This window comes from Tursiops truncatus, chromosome 20 (assembly GCF_011762595.2).
Source record: "Tursiops truncatus isolate mTurTru1 chromosome 20, mTurTru1.mat.Y, whole genome shotgun sequence".
Lineage (NCBI taxonomy): Eukaryota > Metazoa > Chordata > Mammalia > Artiodactyla > Delphinidae > Tursiops > Tursiops truncatus.
The window spans coordinates 33,656,840-33,680,667 of record NC_047053.1 but is presented as its reverse complement, the minus strand read 5'-3'; the positions used below and the strand labels follow the sequence as shown (position 1 = coordinate 33,680,667).

The 23,828-nt window shown below is 37.9% G+C and overlaps 1 protein-coding gene across 10 annotated transcripts in view; it reads right to left on the bottom strand.

The window, feature by feature from the left end:
• Window positions 1-363: 363 nt before the first annotated feature.
• Window positions 364-23,828, bottom strand: part of SPAG9 (sperm associated antigen 9) — a 150,280-nt gene continuing 126,815 nt past the window's right edge. For 5 of the 10 annotated variants that reach the window (XM_019944355.3, XM_019944357.3, XM_073797932.1 and 2 more), the window contains 12 exons: window positions 21,893-22,111; window positions 21,415-21,610; window positions 19,673-19,798; window positions 18,376-18,456; window positions 17,607-17,674; window positions 15,531-15,679; window positions 14,364-14,535; window positions 12,329-12,442; window positions 10,930-10,968; window positions 9,887-10,063; window positions 6,303-6,452; window positions 364-3,988 (listed from right to left, as the gene is read on the bottom strand). In XM_019944355.3, coding sequence (XP_019799914.1) covers window positions 3,873-3,988; window positions 6,303-6,452; window positions 9,887-10,063; window positions 10,930-10,968; window positions 12,329-12,442; window positions 14,364-14,535; window positions 15,531-15,679; window positions 17,607-17,674; window positions 18,376-18,456; window positions 19,673-19,798; window positions 21,415-21,610; window positions 21,893-22,111 — 1,607 coding nt within the window. In that variant the 3' untranslated portion in view covers window positions 364-3,872. Of the gene's footprint in view, window positions 6,118-6,302; window positions 6,453-9,886; window positions 10,064-10,929; window positions 10,969-12,328; window positions 12,443-14,363; window positions 14,536-15,530; window positions 15,680-17,606; window positions 17,675-18,375; window positions 18,457-19,672; window positions 19,799-21,414; window positions 21,611-21,892; window positions 22,112-23,828 lie in introns of all 10 variants that reach the window. The other 5 variants (XM_019944356.3, XM_019944360.3, XM_019944358.3 and 2 more) reach the window with 4 other exon arrangements.

Below are 23,828 nucleotides of genomic sequence, written 5' to 3'. Positions count from 1 at the left end.
TCTCCCAAGCAAATGGATCACAATAAGCACACCGTATTAGTAACATCTGCATTACAGCCTGCCTCTTATTACTGAGTAGTCTGGCAAATGGTATGCCTTGGTATCATGTGTGGCTTGTTACTCAGCTCGCCCACATTTCCAGAAAGCCCTATTGTCTATTATTCATATGTCACCTAAACACGTGAGCCAAGCAAACATGTGCTTCATGTACTGCTCACTGCTCACCCTCAGCCAGTGCCCAATGGCGACAGTCCTGACCCTTGGAAATGACATGTTCGATGGGAGATGATTATTGGACTTTCAAATATAAATCAGGTCAGACCCCTAGGAAAGGCAAAAACAAAACAAAACACACTCCTCATACGTGTTTCATATACATATTTATATATATTTCATGTACAAAGTTATTACATTCTGAACCCCAGGGATTCCATAATAGAAATAAATACTGAAATAACTACATTGCTAAATGAGCTTTTTGCTCATAGAAATGAAGCATCAGCCTCTAAAGAAACAGCAAGTGGGACCCTCTAGAACCCATTTTTAAGATTATAGAGGCAAGTAAAATTCTGAATAAAATGTCCTGGACAAAAAACAAATTCAGACCATAAAATGGCTAAAATATATTCAAGTGTTGAGAAGTGTATGACAAAATTAATAATAAAAACTTAATTTTTTTAAAAGAAAAGACAAGACATTTAGTGTTACAAAATAGCATAACCCTGTTAGAAAAGCATTTATGATTTCCACATTTAATTCTCTCTTCTCTTCTCTTCCCTTAGTACAAACTGGGACCCAAACGAGTCCCTTTCTCAACATGATCAATTAAGAAGAGCCCTAAATCTGGTTGAATCCTTTGGTAATGGTCATAATACTCACAAGGAAATAAATATTCAGTTCCACAGCATTTGCAAGACACACGTTCTTTAGGACAGTTAGTATTATGAGACAATTGTTTTGCTTTGTTTTGTCACTAAGGCAACCTATGTTAAAGGGTCCATTCTCACACGCAGGAAGACCTTTACAAGAAATGAACAACACAGAAACTGAGAGAATATATCTTAACCTTTTCTATGCAAACACGCTTCGTGTGAAAAGTTATGTGCTGCATATTTTGCACTCAAAATGTTTTACACTCTCAACAAGCTGCAGCTATTAAGATACTCATTCCTATTTTAAAAATTTAGATCCACACAAATTAGAAAAAAACACTCAAAACTGAGTTCCTAAAGAATATTATCCCTTTGCCTCATAGGGATTTGAACCTGCATGGAGCAGTGAGTATTACGTTGATGTATATGATACTGTCATTTTTGTAAATCAGCCATGTTTGAACATCGGAAATTTCACATGGTTCAACATCACACATAACCCAAACATAACAGAATGAGAAAATTCTCAGGTATTCCTTATTTCTTCCAACAGGGGTAATTTTTTTTTTACATGGAGAGACCAACCTGAGGTACTCAAGCCTCTTCTTTACCACTGATGTGGTAGCTATAGGCAATTACACCAACCACTCGCTGCTTACAAGAAGCTTACATTTTGGCATTTTCTTCCTAAGGCTACCACCTTGACCAAAGTGAACGCTACAAGAATATAAGCCTATTGTTGGGGGAAAAGGTGGAAGTAAAGCAATCTGCAAAAAAATATTTAACTGAAATTACAAACATAAAGACAAGCTCTTAAAACAAATTTTACAGACATTTTTGTACTCTCTAGTCCCTGAAGTTAAACAGGGCCACAGATATCTGACAATTTTAGATAAAATAACTACACACCTATATTCCTTAAGTTAAAGCCGGTAAGCTTAAAAAGAGCAATAAACAACCATTGTAACATGTTTGCATTTTTCATCTTTAACTCCTGATTTCCTAAATTACAGTCAGTCATAGAAACATGTAAAAGACCAAACAGTACATGGGGTCTGATTCTGGGATGTTTACTTCTTGGGATTAAAATTCCCAAACACTTTGGTGTCTCTTTTTTGTGAATTTATACAACATTCCTCCAAAATATTTAATAAGTGGGGTTTTTTTTTAAGGTATTGCCAACAGTGGCTCAGATTTATAAAATAAAATAAAATAAAATAAAAACATAGCTTATAAGCTATAGAAAAGTGACCTAAGTTTTGGTGCCCTGAAAAAAGTGACTAAGTAGCTCAAGTAAAAAAATTATCCTTTTAATACAGCTTTTACCAAAGTTTTTTTTCTCCTAGCCATCTAAAGTGGCCACAATTGTACTGTGTACATAATGTGCTTATAGACACCTGTGGCCAAATGGATCCAAAGGCCTCCTCTGACGCATTAAATCCTGTGTACTTTATAATCTAGCCTAATCATCTATATGCTTAAAAGACACTGGTAGTACTTTTTACAAATATCTTTCCATTACAGTTCAGAAAAAAAGTCATTGGTCCTTAAGGATGCTTAGACAATCTGAGACTTCTGTTGTTTCCTTTTCCTGAAGCAGTCCTTCCGATGACTGGGGGGCCTTTGTCCAATAACCTCATATTTTAAGACAGTGCTTAAACTTATATTTAGTTTTGCTTAAAGTAATGGATTAAGAATGATAAATCATAAATTTTCAAGAAGGCTGAGAGGGAAAAAAACTGCAGCATAATGGTTTTTTAAAACTTATTAAACAAGAAAATCAATTATACCCGGACTGTATTTTTTAAATGGGCATTGTGAGTGAAAAGATTGTAATGTCAACTTTTACTTTATGCTATTTTGTCTTCTTCTCCTTCAAAGTCTTCTTCATTGAGGATGGCATTTTAATCTCAAAAGGGCACAAAAGCTTAAATACCATTTACATACAGAATATCAAGTACTGGCAGTTGTATAGTTTTATACAGAACAAGGGAAAATACCGTTTCTAATTAAATCTCTCGTTCAGTTCATTAGGCCATACTCCATCACCACTACAGCTTTACTCTTACTAACTGGTAAGAGCAGTCCAAGAACAACTGGTAAACAAGTGAATTTTTTACACGGAAAAAAACTCATCCAACCACCATCATCCATTGATACAGAAATCCAAAACACAATTTCCTTAAAAAAAATCCTCCCATTGCTGAAGTGTATCTTCTAAGCCTTATAAATAATAAACCTTTCAAACATGTCAGTATGAAAATGAGCGAGACTAGTCTCAAAAACAAACAAGCAAACAAAAAAAACAGACTATTCAGAGAAGCAGGCCTCATAAACTTTAGAGCTCTAATAAGTCAGAAACAAGAAACTTTTATTTAAATAGTGTAGTCTTAATTTCTTTAATATAAAATCCCCCCCCGCAAAATCTGATGAAAACAAAGTTTTATATACCATATAAACAAGATTTGTCAGATTTGAAAGTGAAAGTTAAAGTAATTTACAGTTAGCTTTTAGCCCTCTCGGGACATTTAGATAAATCCTGATAATCTACCTGATATTAGTTTGTGTCAATTTTATAATACATAGGGGAAAACTTTACTATTGTACTTAATGGTACAGTTTCATTTATCAAGTGTTTCCATGAATTTCATTATGAGTGACAGCTAAACAGTGGCCCCGTCAAATGAAGTAAGTGACATTAGCTGTGGCAGAGTGAACCACAACTGGATCGCTTTCTAAAATTCACCAGTTTGCAGAAAGTAAACATTCTTTGATTTGTTCATAATATACTGAAATTGCCTATAACACTGGTGCAGTAAAACAGCTAGTTCCTGTATTGTTACAGTAGGACAGGTTTTATAGCATAGTTAACAGAAAAAGAATGCTCATACATTATGTGGTGAAACTTATTTCACAAAGAGAGCATTAAATAAAGGGAAAAAGGGAAAATAAACCATGCAGAAGAGATGGCTTCCCCGTCGCCACCTGTTTCCTATGGGTTCACTCACTACCATACATCACTTGCCACACTATCAAGTGACTCCTTTCCGCTTTGGCGACAGAAGGCTCGAGTGGAAGATCCTCTCCAAGAAGCTCTGATTCTCCACCTTCATCACCTGGTGGATGAAACGGAGAGTCCGGTTAAGCATTTTGAAGATACAGGCTGATGCACATCAGACTCACGGTTAGTCCATGGGCAGCATGCATAAGACTCGTCTGCCGCCCATTTCAGAGAACACCGTAAAAGAAATGCCACGCGTCACAATCCTCACTGCCTAACTTCTGAAAGAGACTACTGAGATCAATTTCTCATAGCTAAAATATTACAGGATACGAAAAAGGAAATGGAACAAAAAAGAGATCAAATTCAATTTTAAAAAAGTATACTTACTATTAAAATCAACCTATGCTTTAAGACAAATTCTACTTTTCATGCTGGATTACCTAGAGATACTGACAAACCTGGTTAAGCAATTTTTAGAAATTTTTAGTGGAAATGAAAAGACCACATAAAGATTTTACTGACATACTCTTTAGTATGGTTCAGGCTACCATGTTGCAATCGAAGAAGAAGTTCCAAATCATCCAGCCGAGTGAAGGCCATCTCTCTCTATAAAGGAATTCTGCACCAACAGTCAGTTCACTTTGAAGTGACTCCATTCCTACTGACATCACCATTCCTAACCTTAACATTAAAAGCCCTGCCTTAAAAATGTGTCAACAAGCCTTCTGCATCAGAAATTTTAGTTTATAACTAATTACATGTGGCACACTGTCATTTATATGACCTTAAATTTTATATATATTTTTTTAACAGAATTAAAACTGAAGTTTTAGTCACCAGTCTACAACATTATATTCTCTAAGGCCTTACGTTTAGAAACTTTTTCAATCATTGTGATTTTAGGCCAGTCCAAAAGGTTCCTTTATTTATAGCAAATAAATAAATTTACATCACAGTGCTTCACAGTTTACAAAGCACGACACTTCCACAAGTGTTTTCTTTGAAACCTCTCTGGCCATTCTTTCTGAGATCCCTTCATAAGCACTCATGATTCTTTAAGTGCAGTATTAAAGCAGGGCTCTATCCTAGAACCTTTTCTTCTGGCCCCTACATACTCTCCTTGGGTGAACTCATCAACCCTTGTGACTTTTAGTACCACTGCGTGTCAGTAGTCCTCATATTATATATCCTTCCTGAGATATGAAACCCTTATACCCAAAAGCCCGGTGGACATCTTCCACCTAGATAACTCCCAACTTCCATGCACTCCAAGGTCAACATGTCCAACACAGAACTCCTCATTCCACTCCCTCCAGATCTGCTGCTTCTGTTCTGATAGTCATTAACTCTAAGTAAATGGATCATTACCTCTTCCTTCACATTCTGTCAGTTACCAATTCCCCATCACAGTGCTAGTCTACTCCTACTGTTTCTACCTTACTCATTTATTTTTTCCTAACCCATTCCCTACCTCTAGTCTTACACCTCCAATCCATTTACACACACATATAATCATATTGCTCTTCTATTTAAAGTCCTCCAATAATTTTCCTTTGCTTTAAAGTGCAAACTCCTTAATTAGGTATATAAAGGCATTCTATAATCCAGCCCCTCCCTCCATTTCTAGATTTATCTCTGGTCAAATTTATATTTGCTTCTACTCCATGTTCCAGTCATTTTTAAGTAGTTTTTCTTCAGCTAAGGTGGTTTCACATTTCTAAGCCTTGGTCAAGCTATCTCTTACCTTGGAATGCCAGTCTCCCCAGCCTTCCCCATACCATCCCCACCCCAATTCTTCAGACTCATGCTCTTCAGTACTGAGTCATCTCAAGCATCATTTCTTGACTTCCTTCTTCCCCTACCCCTAGGAAAAACTGACTACTCCCCATCAGAGCATCTGTAACACTGTAATTTATTAACATGTTTCTATCTCTGTATTGTTCTGTAACTTACTGGAGGGAGACTTTGTCTGATTTGTTTTTGTATCTCATGCTCAAGGCTAACAGGTACACAGTAGCTAATTATTGTTTACAAGGTGAGAAAATGAACAAATGAAATGAATTTGGTTACAAACAACACTTTATGAAGTATTTTTATTTCTCCACTTTGCAGGTGAGGAAACTGAGGTTCTGGGAGGTTGAATGATTTCCCCAAGGCCTTCTGACTCCATATGCTCTTCACATATACCTCAACATACGACCAAACCCTGCTGTTTTCTAATGCTCCTTCAAATAAACACACCTTGGTATAAAAAGGAAAAAAAAAAAATCATGAAAGTAGGAAAAAAGGAAACATAAAATCATTTTCCAAGTAAAGAGTTCAAAGAAAACCTCTTAGAAATCATGTATCTGAGTTTCTTGCTTACTGTGGGTGAAAATCCACATCACGGAACAGTGGAAACAAAGCCCCCAGAAGCAATGACCTACCCATTCGGAAGTCAATGTAGCCCTCTCCTCCACTGATGACAAGCATAGACTTCAAGGGTGTCTGGCTGCCAGGCTCCTGTGCAGATGGCCCTGCTCTGTCAACTGTTAGATCTGTGCCACTGCTGCCACTCTGTGGGCTGATGACTTGACCTATGTATACAGGAACAGAAGTGAATACTACTTATCAAGGATTGGGGTGGGAGAGACTCATTTTTTCTGAATATTTTCAGAAAGCTGAACAAGGTAAGTACATTCTAATACAGCCAAAGTACTAGGGATGTTAGAAGCCTCTGCATGATCAGAAAACATCTATAAAGGTCATGAAAGCCCAATTTGAAATCCAAGTAAAGCTATTTTGTACTAAAACAGAAATAGGTCCAGAATCCAGTATGAAATCTATATGTGGCTCGGCTGGTCTTAGCTGCCTGCTTCAGACTATTATAATATACATTGTTTTATCTGAGGGGTAGTGGAAAGATCTCTCCCCTGGAAGGGTACATGTGTGTTTATGTAAGAGACAGAAAAGTCTTCAACTTAAGCCATATGAATTTGGATATTCATAATTAATATTTGAATTGATTTCAAATCCATGGTTTCCTCATATTTAAGAAAAGTACATCTTATTTTTTAGATTATGCAAATAAAATTACTGGGTAATGTGTAATTTGTTCTAACATTTAAGTTCTAATGTAGAATCTTTAAGCATGAAATGATAGAGAGAAACCTTGAAATATCATTGACACTATAACCTCTATGAGTGTGGGGTATTTTTTCTTGCCAGGTCTGCTGTCCTTTGGTCGAACTACACAGACCACGCCTTTAGGTGATAACAGGACAGAGTCCCATGATGTGAAACACTTTATAGACAATTTATGTTGGACATGGATAGGACAGTTTGATTTATTTTCACAGTGCCTCATTCATGCGTTATTCAATTATACTCTAGAAGAAATCAAGCCTGCTAGAGATAACTTCTGTTAGCAGACTAGTTAGTTTTGCCACAGAAGCAAGAGCACAGTGGTATGATATTAAGGCCATCCTGAATGGTTTAATCCTTAGGGCCAACTGGCCAACAAACAACAATGTTGCCAATTCCACTTCCAGATTTATACCCAACAGAAAAGTCTCTCCCATATGCACAAGAAGGTCTACTGCAGTACTGTTTTTTAATAGTGGAGGGAAAACAGAGAAAAAGCCTAGAAGTTGATCTATAGGAGAATGGATAAAAGGTAGCATATTTATTCAGATATTAGAATACCATGGTTAAATGAATGAACTAGATTTTTATGCATAAATATTAACAAATCTCAAAAATGAGAAATAATTTGCAGAATAATATATATGTAACATAAGACTTAAAAATACAAAAAATACTATATATTGTTTATAGATATGTTCCAATGTAGTAAAAATACAAAAACATGGGCAGAAGGATAAATTTCAACTTCAGGATAGTGGTTATAGATGGACAGGAAGGAAGGAAGGGAAGGGGATTAGAGAAATATAAAGGAGACTCAAAGGGGACTCTATGGCATTATTATTTTTAAAAAAAAAAAAAAAACAAGAAAAGGAACTTCCCTGGTGGTCCAGTGGTTAAGAATCCGTCTTGCAATGCAGGGGACGCCGGTTCGATCCCTGGTCGGGGAACTAAGATCCCACATGCCGCAGGGCATGTGCCCATGTGCCACAACTACTGAGCCTGCACGCCACAACTACAGAGCCTACATGCTCTGAAGCCCCTGCGCCACAAATACAGAGCCCACATAATCTGCAGCCTGCATGCCACAACTAGAGAGCCCGCATGCCACAACTACAGAGGAGCCTGCGCATTGCAACAAGAGCCCATGAGCCACAACGAAAGATCCCACGTGCCACAACTAAGACCCAACGCAGCCAAAAAATAAATTTAAAAAAAATTCCATTTCTATAAGTTTATTCTGAGGAAATAACTATACAAAAATATACATGTACATTTCAAGAAGTTCATTACCATGTTGTTAAGAATACTGAATAATTGGTTAGGGTACCATATGCCAACCCTATACTATATACATTTAATCATTTAATCTTTGGAACATCCTTGGGAAAAATTATAGTGGCTAATTTTATGTGTCAAATGTCTTGGCTCTGGTGCCGAGACATTTGCTCAAACTCTAGTCTAGATACTGCTGTGAAGGTACTTTTTTAGAAATAATGAACATTTAAATCAGTGGACTTTGAGTAAAGCAGATTACTCTCCATAATGTGGGTAGGCCAATCAGCTGAAGGCCTTAAGAGAAAAAGAGAGGTCCCTCAAGGAAAAGGGAATTCTGCCTCCGGGCTGCCTTTACACTTGAGCTGCAAACATCAGCTCTTTCCTAGGCCTCCAGCCTGCCAGCCTTCTCTGCAGATTTCAAAATTGCCAGCCCCCATAATCACATGAACCAATTCCTTAAATTAAATCAATCTCTCTCTCCCTCCCTCCCCCTCTTTGCACTCGCTCGCTTGCTCTCTCTCATACACACACACACACACACACACACACACGAACGCACACACGCACACGCACACGCACATACCCTATTGGTTCTGTTCCTTGGCAGAACCCTGACTAATACACTGAGATACCACCATGTCCAACATCACACAGTTGGTGTGGCAAAGCCAGATTTGAACTTTGTCTAACTCCTAAACTTGCCTCTTACAGGGAAAAAAAATCCAAAACATAGGTCCTGCTTACAGACGATCAGTAACATCACTTTAGTATTCTCAAGGGACAGAACATTTTTCACTGGACGTCATCACTGCCACCTTTCATCTGGATGGTGCTTTATAGTTCCCAAAGCCCTTTAATTAATCTTTACAACAAATGAGGTTGGCAGAGCAGATATTAATCACATCCACTTAGGAAATAAAGAAATGAGTATCAGAGGTTAAGCAATTTGCTCAAGACAACAAGGCAAGTGGTAAAGGCCCAGAACCCCAGACTCCTGCTGTTTCTTGGCACAGCGCTAAAGGTATCAGAGCACATTTTCCATCTCTTCCTGAATACAGCCTTGATGATAGGGACTTCTTTCTAGAAATTTCCTTTATGAGGCCAAAACCATTTTCGGCATTCTGCAGTGACAAAATAGTACCATTGCTTTTCAAAAGTAAAGAAGTCTAAAATCAAGTTTGTTTTTGGGGTAGAGGAGAGATTCCAAAACAGCTTCTATCAAGTATCTCTATAGCACTTTATTCATACCTCCGTTATAGAACATTTCATGCGTTATACTGGAGTTATCTGTCATTTCAGTACTTAGTATTAGACTAGGTAGAGGAACCAAGGGACAGACAATTACAGTTGGCCCTTGAATAATGCAGGGGTTGGGGCACTGACCCTCTGCGCAGTCAAAAATCTGAGTGAAATTAATAGTCAGCCCTCCATATTCATGGTTCCTGTGTCCACAATCTGCATCCAAAGATTCAACCAACCATGGATCATGTAGCAGTGTAGCGTTCACTACTGAAACCAATCTGTGTATAAGTGGATCAGTGCAGTTCAAATGCACATTGTTCAACAGTCAACTGGACATACAACTTCTCAATAGAATAATCTAACTCACCTGGGACTGCCACAAAGAATTTCACAGCATCCCTGTGCCCATGGAAGCAAAGCTGTGCATGTGCCATTGAACAATAGGGTATAAATGTCCCTGGTGTCACTTTATCACTGTTTTCATCACCATATACACGGATGACACTTCCAGGACGATTTCCTGATGCTCCTGAGGTTTTATTTGCTATAATAGAAAACCAAACACCAAATATTTTCCCCTAGAAAACAGTCATGATGCAAGAGATTACTGGTTAATCCTTATGATATTATCTAAAAGCTACAGCCAGTTGAGATAAAACAAGGGCAGCAATGCCAACTCAAGACAAAGCTGGAAAAAAAAAAAAGATATACAGCATGCTAGTTATTTTTAAGTTTCTCAGTAAATGGAGTAGGGGATTTTGCCAGTCTAGCAATAGCTAAGTTTACTTCTTAGGTATGTCTGTTTTGTTTTTTAATCCTCATTTTAGAAAACTAACCAGTTATATAGCTTAAAGTGAATAGGTATATTTTTTAGCAGAATTTTTATAGTTTATCTTTTGATTTTTTTCTCCCTTGTGGTAAGAATATCTCCCTTGAGGGGCAGTAAAAAGTTGTGTTTAAAAGGATCCATCCAGTACAACAGAGTAGCCTTTATTTACACCAGACTGATCGTTTGCTGAATTATTTTAGAATGACCAGACTCACAAAACATCCCCATTCCATGGACCAGTAAGTAAATGAAAGAAACATGATTGGTAACAGGAGTAAACAATGTAGATTAAAGACAGTTTTCAGAGATGTTTCGTGTTTTTATTGGAGGGAAACAAAGTCTGAAAGAAAGGTCAGCTGCAACGAAAGATGATAAACAGACTAAGCTGCTGAGCAGTAGCTTGGAGGCCACGTAACAAACATTAAAAAAAAAACAAAAACAAAAAAACACCTGCTGCAATGCAGTGACTGCAAGTGGATGACATTTAGGAACATTCAAGAGGGTATCTAGAGACGTGAGAACGGCCTCACGGTGGCCATGAGAAGCCAGAAAGAAGAGTGTGGTTCAGGATCTGCACTTACCCCTCAGCCCCAGTAAACGTCCCTGGTGGAGGATTACGGCTAAAGTGAGAAAGGAGGAAAGGGGACATGGAGAGGTGCATGACAGGGAGGAGAAGGATTACTATGAGATGCCACTCTCAGCGTCTTCTATCTGGCAACTCAGGAGCTCAAAACTCCTAACTAAATTAACAAAATCCAACTCGGTATAATACCAAGAAACACACAAAGTTCTTACCAAAGCCTCTAAAGAATATCTCTGCTCAAAAAGGACAATTTATTTACTGTGATTTTGCTTTTCTTAATTATAAAGCAATTTAGGTGAATGAGAACTAACTGGGGAACATTTTCTAAATGCTAATATTTCCCCCTTTTCTTTAAGAAATCCCGTGCAAGTAACTATGCTAAAATGGAACTCTGGTCTGTAAAGAACTGAAATGAACTCTGGGGATCCTGGAATCTCTTAAGATATAAGAAGTGATCTAAACATGTAGATTTATAAGTTGTTGTAGTAGAAAATACAGCTGGGATTAAGAATTTAGGTTCTTTAAATTGGTGGTCCAGTGGTTAGGGCTCCTTGCTTCCACTGCCAGGGGCACGGGTTCTCTGCCTGGCTGGGGAACTAAAATCCCACAAGCCTCGCGGTGTGGCCAAAAAAAAAAAAGAATTTAGGTTCTTTAAAGGCTCCAGATATACCACCATCCAGTCCTCCTCCTTTCCCCTGAAAATTCTGAGGTGTTTATTTATTGACTTATTTTATGGACTTATTGCACTTTTATTTCAAATCATTCCCTGCCCATGAATTCTGCAGCACAAAAACACTTATTTAATGAATGATCAATGTAATGGAACATAATATGAAAAACATACAATGCACATTTTGTTCACAAAAATAATAATAATGAAGCAAATATAAAAAACATACAATGTACATATTATTCACATTTTTTCAAACAGAGGTAGATGTCTTGTCTCCAATGTCAGGAAGGATTTGCTGGCCTCCTAAGAAACTTCTCCCACAACTCTTAAGCCAAATGGAATATCCTAAACTAACTGCCACAGAGATATGGAAAACTAGGGTATTAGATAGTTAGGTAATGTTTCTGGATACTAGTACAATAAAGCTGAAAGAAAAAATGGACATCAACAATTATTTGAGATGAAACAGGACCATGATTCCTGAAATGAGAAAGAGTTTCTCACAATGAAAAACTTTTAACTGTAAATATTGGTCCTGATATACTTGCTAGAGTCTATAAATTTCATAGAAAGAGTGAAGGAACAATAGTTAGATCTCTGCCATCAGTTTGACTTTCTGAATTACCACAGATTTGCCAGTAACTAAACAATTCCTTCTACCTGAATTCCAGACAAGGCTGTTCCCCACAACTCTCCTGTGACAGTTACCTAAAAACGTACTTACTTTCTGTCAATGGGATGGAGATAATGACACCGTTTCCTGTCCCTACCCACAAACGATTGCAAGACACCATAAGAGCTGTGATCCTCACAAAAGAGAAGCCCAGTTTTCCAGTACCTGTATGACGGGAGAGAAGACATTTTATTGAAAAACTAGAGCAGATGATGTTTTAGGTTCCAAGTCCCTAAGAGTAGCTGGACTAATATAGCAGAGAGGAAATGTGACCAGAGCTAGTTGGATGTTTCCTGAAGAAGGTGCACATCAATGAAGGCGAACGCTCGTTTGGCTTTATCATCTATCTGACAATTCACGGTTAATGGAAAAAGAAAACTCTAAAAGTGGCTGGCATTACATTATCATTCAGAAGGAAGATGCTGTGGATCAGGAAATATGATACAGGATTTACTTAAGGAGCTGCAAAACCAAACCAAACAAACCAAAACACAACACAAAACAAAAAAACCTCAACAAAAACAGTTTACTAGATTGGGGAAATTAAATGTCCTTCCATTTTATAAACGGAGAGAGTTCTTGCTTGCCTTAATTTTCTTTTCACAGGTAAGAAACAATCTTTGCTAACAAAACCTATATTCTTTCCTTGTTTATATATTTGAGTCTAAAGCAGTTTAGAAATTTTAGGATACCATATGCATGTAATTTAGGAAGAATAAATGCACTTTTTTATTTCAAGGGAATTTTAAAACTGATCTTATTTTCAGGGATTTGAGAGGCAAAATTATTAAACAGATAATACATTTAAGACAAACAGCATCTAGTTACTCATAAGTTCTACTTACTAGAAATGAGAGTATGATCATAGAATCACAGTGTTAGAAGGAACCTTAAATAGTCTAAGCTAGAGATCTTTAACTTATGGGCAAAGTACATTCCTGAAATTAGTTTATGTCTATGTGTATATATGGCTGATTCAAGGGAGAGGGCACATCAGGTTTCCTGAGGGCGACGACTCTAAAAAAGTTAAAAACCACTGATGCGGTTCAACCTCTCTTCATAAAGAAATCATTTGTGACATCGCTAATAGTCATACAGCACTGGACTGGGATGCTAAGGATACTGCAAGGGACAAACCAAAGATAGTCCCTGCCCTTCATGAAGATTAAGTTCTGTCGGGGAGAGAGACAGTATGTATGATACTGGTACAACCACAGTAATGATAAGCCCATGAAGAAAAAGTATAAGAGGTCCTAAATAAAACTGGGAGATCAGGAAAGGTCTCTTCTGGATGTGACATATAAGCTATGCCCTGAAAGCCAAGTAAAAAGGGACTAAGAAAAACTTCTCAGACAGAGGATACAGCACATGTGAGGGCCTTGAAATGGGAAAGAACTTGTTGAGTTTAGGTCCGTGTGGGCAGAACAGAGTGAGCAAGGAGAGAGGTCCAGACCATTTAAGTTCTTCTGATAATGTCACAAAATGTCATCTCACCTAAAGACAAGAATATTCTGAAAGTGGCTGGCATTACATAAGTGGAGGTATGTCTCAGTGATATCTGCACACTGGTTACTATGCAGAAAGCTGACTGGAGTGGAGATAGGAAGACCAGTTAAGAGGCTCATAGTCGTCTGGGGAGGAAAGAATGGTGACCTGGCCTGTGGGAATAGTGGTAGATATAAAGATGTAACTAATTTAAGGGAATTCCCTGGTAGTCCAGTGGTTAGGACTCAGCAGTTTCATTGCCAGGGCCTGGGTTCAATATCTGGTTGGGGAACAAAGATCCCGAAAGCTGCATGGTGTGGTCAAAACAAGACAAAAGACGTAACTGATTTAAGATATTCTGGGGGAAGACTTGACAGTTCCTGCTGATGGGTTAGATGTGGGGAACAAGAGAGGAGTCAGAAATGATCCCAAGTTTCTGTCAAGAACCACAGGGTAGATGGAGCATCTGCCTGACTCTTTCAGTGATAAGAGCTCACTATTCCTGAGGCAACTTACTCATTGGTTCAACCCAGCATTTGAGACCATTTAAAAATAAACCATTTTCTTTGACTGACAAAGATAAAATGCTTTAGAAGCTTACCTAGCATTTTGCTTACATAAGGCTCAATGTCCACATCCTGCAGATGTTGATAAGTGTGTGCATGATAGAGACGGAGTGTGGAATCCAAACGAATGGAGACCCACACGCCATCACCCACCCAGGCAAGCTGCCGCACTTGGCTCTCCTTCCTGGGGTGTGCATCAAATGATTTCTAGAAAAGATTGTTCAATCACAATGTTACTTTTATTATGTAGGAGTTCGTGTTTAAAAACTGTGCAAATTTGCACAATAATTTGGCAGACTATATATTAAAAGAGGAGCCCAAATATGTTACTCTTACATACACAACTGCTATTATCCTAGACTGCAAAACAAAATGAAGAAGAACCAAAGGATGTTGGATTTCAGCACTGTGTAGGATATCAACTTATGAAAGCAATGCTGACACATCCATTCTATGTAACAGCATTCAACAAAAAGATTGAATTTAACCTCAGGATTTTGTATTGTTACAGAGCAATACACAAAATAAGATCCTGTTTATAATTAGACAAAAAGGAACTTACAATGCTGTATGTGTGTGTATAGATATCCGCATGTAAGGAATACATCTAAAACATAAAGGCCAAATGGAACTTCTAGGGTTGGGAACAGGATTTGGGACAGAACTTTCATCTTAAAAATTTCCTACTGTTTTTCTTTTCTTAAACAATTAGAATAAATTTATGTATTGTGGCAAAACTTTAAGAAAACAATGCTAATGCTAAGAGGTTTTTGTTTTTACAACAAATTCCCACTGCAATATTATTCCTCAGTCTGTGACACATATACGGATTTGCCTGGATACACACTGAGTAGTGGGGGAGACTTGAGGGTCCTGCTCTCAGATCACCTCTACATAACTAAACATTTCAAGAACCATGTATTCAAATAATACATGTATGCATCCACGGATACTCAGACACACATTTAGTCATTCATGTGTGAATCTTCCTTCCTTTTTAAAAAACCACTTCCCCTACTCATAGTCAAAAGCAGAAGGAGAAGTTAAGTAACACAGAAAGCTGAGAATTCATCCAAAATACCACCGGAGTACCCCAAAACACGCAGATTCAGATAACAATTTCTAAAGAAGAAAATAATTAAGCCTTAGGGTCTTCAGGTAATACAAATTCAGTTAGGTACAGAAAACATGGGTTAACTTGCCTCTATTTTCATGGCCTTTGGCTGAACCACATAAATTTTGTTCCTATAGCCACACCAAACTTTGTCATGTACCACAGTCATGCATCGGATGGAATGGTGAGGTCGTCCAAGATCTAACAAGTGATAGTTTGACAAATCCCACTGCCCGTCTTTAAAATAAGAAACAGATGATTAGTTTATGCACACTACCTTTTACTCAATTTTAATTCAAGAAACATTCTATTTGGGTGTGTAATTAAATTTATTGATGAAGCATCCCCCGGATACCATGTATTCAGTGTATATTTACAGAGATTGAGTTCTTTTGTTCTATAAACTGCAAAGTTGGAAGAGACCTCAAAGGTCATATGGTTCAACCTGTCACCCAGTACCTGGACCCCCATGCTCTCAACAGCAGTGATGTGATAAATCAGTTATAAGTTACCTGTTTATAATAATATTTTAAGAATTAGAATGGATTTAAGGTTATTTTGGGGATAATACTGCTCTCGCTCACTTGCATTTTGATATATCTTCTTGGCTAGAAGTCAAGGGCAATGCATTGCTAACACTTTAGGAATTATGCATACTATAATTTTAGTGATGACAGAAATACATACAAATGAGAACCAACCACTGTAAGCTTGCTTTGCTTGAACAATTTCAGTGAAAGAAAACATACTACCTCACAAAGCAGCTGTTCCATTGTAAGAAAGCTATAATTGTCTTAAAAATATTCCCCATACCTAGCTAAAGTCTGCCTGCCTTCTTGTACGTAACCACTCATTAATCTATAGCTTTGCCTAATGGAAACACAGAATAAATCCAGTCCCACTTCATTGCTACCGCCCTGTCTTCTCCTTTCAAAACCAAGCACACCACAGTTCATGGAGTCTTCATCCTAACTCCGCTTTGTCCAGATCCATTTAATGTTGATCTACTAGAGTGGAGCAGGATTATCACCAGCCCTGCTCTGGACTCTAATTTCTATGAGGCTTAGGATGTTAACTCGTATTGAGTTTGATATCACTCTTCAGACCTATCTCCTCCATCTACTCTTCTGAACCCAAATGTAGGACTTTACATGTATCCTTAGTAAATGTATTTTGTTTATCTTGTTCAATATAATTTTGGATTCAGTTTACCAAAATATTTATTATTCCATTTTTTCTAGGTTCTTCTACTCACTAGTTGAGTGACCATGAACAAGTGACTAAAATACTCTGTGCCTCAGTTTCCTCATCTATAAAGTGAGGATGACAATAGAATTTTCTTCTTAAGTTGCTGTGAGGATTAAACCCAGATAGTCTATAAAAGGGCCTGAACAAGGTAAAACGGAGGCCTCTCTTTTTGTTATGGAGTCATTAACCAGCAACCTCTAGCACCTGCCTATCATCTACCTCACACTTCTTGAGGCCCCAAAGGACATGAGACTTTGGGAAAAGGCTTGTGAAAATCTGAATTTAGTGGATCTACGTTTGTATAATATTTCCCTGATCTACCATTCTAGTAGGTAGGAAATGAAATATCACTTTTGTTTGATACATGTACCAAGGAGTTACACGCTCAATTCCCTTAATTTAATTCACTCAAGGCAGTTTTCTGACACCACCACCCTTCTGTGTGCAGATGGTAGAAACACTGGTTTAAAGGGGAAGAATATAAAGAACGTAACATGAAAATGATTAAACCTTACCCAATTAAAAATTCTTTTTAAAAACATCCCAAATGTAAGTGGTTACAAATTATTTTTAAAATACTGGGCAAAAGAAAACATATCCTCTCACTAAATTTCTCCTAACTGCATAAGTATATGAGTGAAAAACATATACCTCCATTGCACATTCTATAAGAGGACCACGAGGACTATTTGCTCATTATGGTAAACAGGTTTTCACCGAGGTATACTATTAATGTATGTCTGCAGGCAAGAACTCACATACTCACTGATGTCATACACGGTTAGTATTCAGTTTAAACCTTTATTCTTTCTCCTATTAAGTATGATTTCTTTAAAACATAAGAAGCCAATCTGCTTGAAAATGCTCTTGCAAAGCAACAAATTAGCACACATGTTATATATTCATAACAACTCACCAACTCCTCTGTGAAAGATTGCAAGGGTACCATCAGCCAGGGCCACTAACACAATTCCTTTCACATGTCTGCAAACAGGAATGGGGATTTTAGAACTCTTCATCTGGGAATATGGAAGACACTGCATGCTACCGAGCTAGTTCAGAGTTTCTCAGAAGACCAGTCTGTGATGTATTAGGAGCTTACACGAGAACCTAAATGAACATCATTCTTTTCTTCACTGAGAAAGTCTTGCTATGAAAATGTCAGCTCAACTAAATAAAAAGCATGTGTGGTGACTCAGTTGTTTCACTTTCTAGCCCAAGTTCCTCCTCCCATCACAGACTACCAACAAAAGGTCCACAGACCAGAGACACACACCCCAAGTAGAACTAACAGAGTCAGCTCTGTGGACCTAACAGACAAACTGACTTTTGATAGTCAACATACAGGAAAGGACTAGTAAATCAATGCCCCAATCAACATATTCACAAAGTATAAAGAATACTCTAAAACAAATATAAATTAATGGGGTTTAATTGGTTTTCTCCCCCAAAGTACTAAAGAACTCTCAGTATGGTGAGGAATCAACCTGGCAAGTTTTCTCTTATACTTAAAGTTCTCCAGTTTACTTCCTAGTTAGAGTTTCAATCTCACTCATAAAGAGGGTTACAAAAAAATATGGATACTGATTTAGTCATGAAGCACATGTTAACTTTAATAGTCTTAGAATCTAGTTTATACCAAAATACATATTTTTGAATGGAAGAATTTCTAAAATAAAACTTACACAATACTGAGAATCGAATCTTTAAGTTTAATAGAATGGAGACATTTCCTCCACTGGGCTACAGATGAATGGACATACAAACTGCAAGAACAAAATCAAGACTGGTAAGGCATAGGGAACATCAAGTAGTTGTTTATATCTAATAATGAACACAAAGTTCTTTCAGAAGGAAAGAAGAGTAACATAAAAATTTTAGGAAAAAACAATAATGAGAGTAAGCGTAGGCCTAAAGCAGAGAAATAAGCTGCTTAAGCAAACAGAAACATACAAAGAATGAAAAGCCAGAACTAACGCCTGGTTAGTTAGTCTCAGGTTACCCCATACTTCAGAATCCTTGGCTAGAAACCTTTTCAAAAAAATAATCTTACTTTTCTACCACACTGAGCTTTCTGATGACTGAGTGGTTTACATCAGGGAGTGGCAAACTAAGGCCCATAGGCCAAATCTAGCCATCTACCTGTCTTAGTACACTATGCAAACTAAAAATGGTCTTTACATTTTTAAACGGTTGGAAAAAAATCAAAAGGAGAGTATTTCATGACATACGAGACATATGAAATTCAGTGTTCATAAGTTTTATTATTATTGGAACATAGCCACACCAGTTCACTTCAATGCAGCGGCTGCTTTTGCACCACAACAGCATAGTTGAGAAGTTGCTACAAAGATCATATGGCCACGAAACCTAACATATTTCTTATGTGACCCTTCAAAGAAAAAGCGTGCCAAACCTTCATTCTGTAGTGTGAGACCTTTATGGGAAAGATGTACTAGTGATCCTGTTTAACCTCAGGAGAAGCACAAGTCTGTAAGACTCCCCACACGACTACAAAGTCCTATAATGTCTGTTATCATCTCCTAAGCTTTCAGACTCTGATTTGTCCTGGTTTTCCTAGAAGTTATGTTTACAATTGGGCCCTCCTGAAGCCAAAGAGATTGTTTAATCCTTGATATTCCCTGAACACACTCTAGCTTATATAAACCTTTTGTTGTTCAGGAGCTCCTATTTCTAGATCACCCAGATTTTAAAGTTTTATTTACCTCTTTTTCCAAGAATATTATATAAAAGGAACATCCTGTGACAAACATATGGTTTACCATTCAGAACCAATGCAAGTCAAAGTCCAGTTTATGAGGCAGTTGCAACATAACCTCAAAATTGTGCGTATATAAAATTCTTTGCTTTAATAAGCACTTTGTGTTTGTATTTGTATGTACCACATTTTAGTTATCTTCTGATTTCAAAAGCAAAAATGAAAGACTAAAGATTTCTAATATTAAAAGAGTTGGTACCTACCAGCCATTCTGAGCTCCAAGCCACATAGTTGGTAAAAGGCTACTCATTTTCTGGGCTTCCTCTCTCATCAGGTCTTGTTCATTTTGTAATACTGATATTTGATCTTTATATGCATCTGAGTCATTACTGGAAAAGGTGAGACAAAGGAAAAAAATCTGAATATGTTTAGCTACAGTTTTCAGGAATTGATCATTTCTATATTTTAGTTTACAGTTTAAAAAAAAATCAAATAATCGAACACTAAATTCCAGTAAAGCCAAAGTTAAATGCTTATATTAAACATTTCAAAAAGAGAGAGAGAGAGAGAGAGAAAGAAAGAAAGAAAGAAAGAGAAGAAGAGAGAGAGAGGGAGGGAAGGAGGGAGGGAGGGAGGGAGGGAGGGAGGGAGGGAGAAAGTGGAGAAGGAAGGAAGGAAGAGAGGCAAGGCAATGAGGTGCAGGGGGGAGGGAGAGATAAGAAAGAAATGAAAGAAATATAAATACATATATTTCAGCAATTGTTCCAGAAGTAACATTAAGATACTAGGAAGCTCAAGGTACAGAGAACTGAGTTAAGACACGGTGATGAAATATAACAGTGAATATCCAGACTATAGTTAAGGTTCTCCCTTACAGTTATTTTGAATTTTATGAGTTTCTTCTGTGGGGAGAGAAAGAGGAGAGATAGTTTGTTTAAAAACCACACACATACACACACACACACGAGGGTGAATTATAAAGAATTTGCTAAAATAAATTAATAAGCTGAAACATGCTTGTATTCTACCCCAAAACCTTCATTCTTTGGACTGTCAGAGGACATTTAGTAAAAAAAAAAAAAAAAAGCATAACTGGGATATCAAATTCAAAACAGACAAACAAATCAGTAAGTCCAAAAAGATAACTTTATTCTTAAATTAACAATTAAATGTTAAGAGACACCTGGTTGCTCTATTCATTAAGAGGAAGAATATTAAATTGTAAAAAGACTCCAGTTTTGATAGACTCCCATCAGCTTTCTATAAGGCCTAGAGAAGGCAAGAAAGAAAATTAAAGAATTTGCTAAATGGCCCTTATTTTCAAAGGAAGAATCTAAAACAAATTGTTTTCTGGGCTTCCCTGGTGGCACAGTGGTTGAGAGTCCGCCTGCCGATGCAGGGGACACGGGTTCGTGCCCCGGTCCGGGAGGATCCCGCGTGTCGTGGAGCGGCTGGGCCCGTGAGCCATGGCCACTGAGCCTGCGTGTGCGGAGCCTGTGCTCCACAACGGGAGAGGCCACAGCAGTGAGAGGCCCGCGTACCGCAAAAAAAAAAAAAAAAAAAAAAAAAAAAAAAAAAAAAAGGGTCATTGAAACCCACATGGGAAATTTAAATTTAAATGGCCAATTTCACTGACAAAGTGGGTGTGAGAGTAGGAGAAGGGATTAAAATGGCAGAGAGTTATTAACAGAATAGAAGACAGTGAGTACAACAATTAACAAAAAATCATACCAAAAGAGAAAATGACTGGGACGATTTTGACTAATATACCTTATAAGTAAGTTTTTTTTAAGTTGGAAGGAATAGAGAACAAATGGGTGAAAAAATATGTCTAGAGAGAATGCAATGGAAGGAAAAGATGAAGACATAGTTGAAGTAAGTAATAACATCTAAATCTACCACAACAACGTCAAATAGTAGGAATATTTTGACTGCTTGAGATCATTTTGGTTCCTTTTATGTGTGCACTTATCTGGTTCCCTAAATTGTTAACCCATTTGTATACCTTGACTGATATACTGGTGAGAGGTCTTCTGGGATTTGAACTCCCAAAGGATCTGTAAAAACATGCTCTGTGTACACGCCAGTTTGGGAGATATCCACGGTATCTTCAGCTGACCCTGCATTGCCTTCTGTAGCTTCAGTTGCTTCTTCTGCTGTTGGAACATTTTCATCAACCTCACTATTTTCTGTTTCCTTTTCTACAAAATAAATAAAACATGCTAACGATCCTAAGTTTGAGCTTTTCTTCCAATAATTTCCCCACACACAAACCCCCTCTATAGAATTCCACTCTGCTACTCCCTTTTCCTCCACACTATGTAATAAGACTGAGGATTCTTGATTTCATTTAACATTCATCACTCGATCTTCTTTCAAGCTCTTTCATCCTTGTTACTTTAAGGTCTAAGTTTAGTCCATAATGAGGCATCTGGGACAGGCTCAGACTCTATACAGACGGTATCTAAGGAGGACAGACATACCTGGTGGTTTTTCTATCACTGGAGATGTTCCGTTGGTACTAGGGGAAGTGGCAGCTGCTGTCACACCTTCTGTAGAACAACCAACCACCGTGATGCCTCCCAACAGGCTGTCTGTCTCTGCTGAGCTATTGCTTGTCATGCTTCCACATAAAGATGCTTTGTCTACTTGTCCGGATTCTGAAAGCTCTTCTCCTGCGGGGTAGTCTGTTTCTCGTGCTCCTGAAAAACAAGATAAACCTTCGTTTCATAGCTCAGTAAACTCCTATAAATAGCATTTTCTCCATTAAGGCAACAATAGGTTTGAAATAAGAGTGCAGGTGAGACAAAGAGCTATTCAAATACACTGCCAAGATGGTAACTAAATTTTATTTAAACTAATTTAAACTCAATTCACAATTTGAGAAAGTAGCTTAAAAAATTAAGATAATACTTCTATTAACGCAAGCACAAGTAAACCTGAAAATGTCAGAAATGACATTTCTGTTCTTAATATGAGCTCTTAAGCAGCCGCCTAATGAAATTAAAAACAATGAAATCTAGGGCTTCCCTGGTAGCGCAGTGGTTGAGAATCTGCCTGCCAATGCGGGGGACACAGGTTCGAGCCCTGGTCTGGGAGGATCCCACGTGCCGCGGAGCAACTGGGCCCGTGAGCCACAACTACTGAGCCTGCGCATCTGGAGGAGAGGCCGCGATAGTGAGAGGCCCGCACACCGCGATGAAGAGTGGCCCCCGCTCTCCGCAACTGGAGAAAGCCCTCACGCAGAAATGAAGACCCAACGCAGCCAAATAAATAAATAAATAAATAAAATAAAAAACCAAAAACAATGAAATCTAATTATATCTGACAAGGTAGCAAAAAATTTTTTTAATTATCTCTATTACTATTTGAAATATGAACTTCCACCACTATAAAAATTAATACAGGACTTCCCTGGTGGCACAGTGGCTAAGAATCCGCCTGCCAATGCAGGGGACATGGGTTCTATCCCTGGTCCGGGAAGATCCCACATGCCATGGAGCAGCTAAGTCCGTGAGCCACAACTACTGAGCCTGTGCTCTAGAGCCTGCGAGCCACAACTACTGAGTCCGAGTGCCACAACTACTGAAGCCCGGGTGCCTAGAGTCTGTGCTCCGCAACAAGAGAAGCCGCCGCAACGAGAAGCCCGCGCACCACAATGAAGAGTAGCCCCCGCTCGCCGCCAACTAGAGAAAGCCCACGTGCAGCAACGAAGACCCAACGCAGCCATAAATAAACAAACAAACAAACAAATAAATAAAATTAATACAGCCTAGGTGTATACAGTGCCTTAAGATATTAGTACCACATTTAAAAACTAAGCATTTACCATAAAAAAATAAACCTCTTCAGTTCTCTTTATTTAGAAAGCTGTTTTTATTCCTATCACATTACAAAAAATTTTTTGTAGTAAAATATACATATATACTACACAAAACTTTCCATTTTAACCATTTTAAGTGTACAATTCAGTGGCATTAATTACATTCACAATGTTGTACAGCCATCACAGCTATGTCCAAAACTTTTCTGTCACCACACATAGAAAATCTGTACCAATTAAACAATAACTCTCTGCTCCCTGAGCCCCTACCACTGGTAATCTTTAATTTAATTCTGTCTTTATGAATTTGCCTAGTCTAGATAGCTCATGTAAGTGGAATCATACAATATTTGTGTCTGAGTTGTTTCCAAGGTTAATCCATGTTATGGCATGTATCAATATCTCATTCCTTTATATGGCTGAATAATATTCCACTGTGTAGATATAACATCAACCTCTTTAATTTTTTTGGGGCGGGGGCTGCGCCGCGTGGCATGTGGGATCTTAGTTCCCCGACCAGGGATGGAACCCATGCCCCCTGCAGTGGAAGCACGTAGTCCTAACCACTGGATCGCCAGGGAATTCCCTTTAATTTT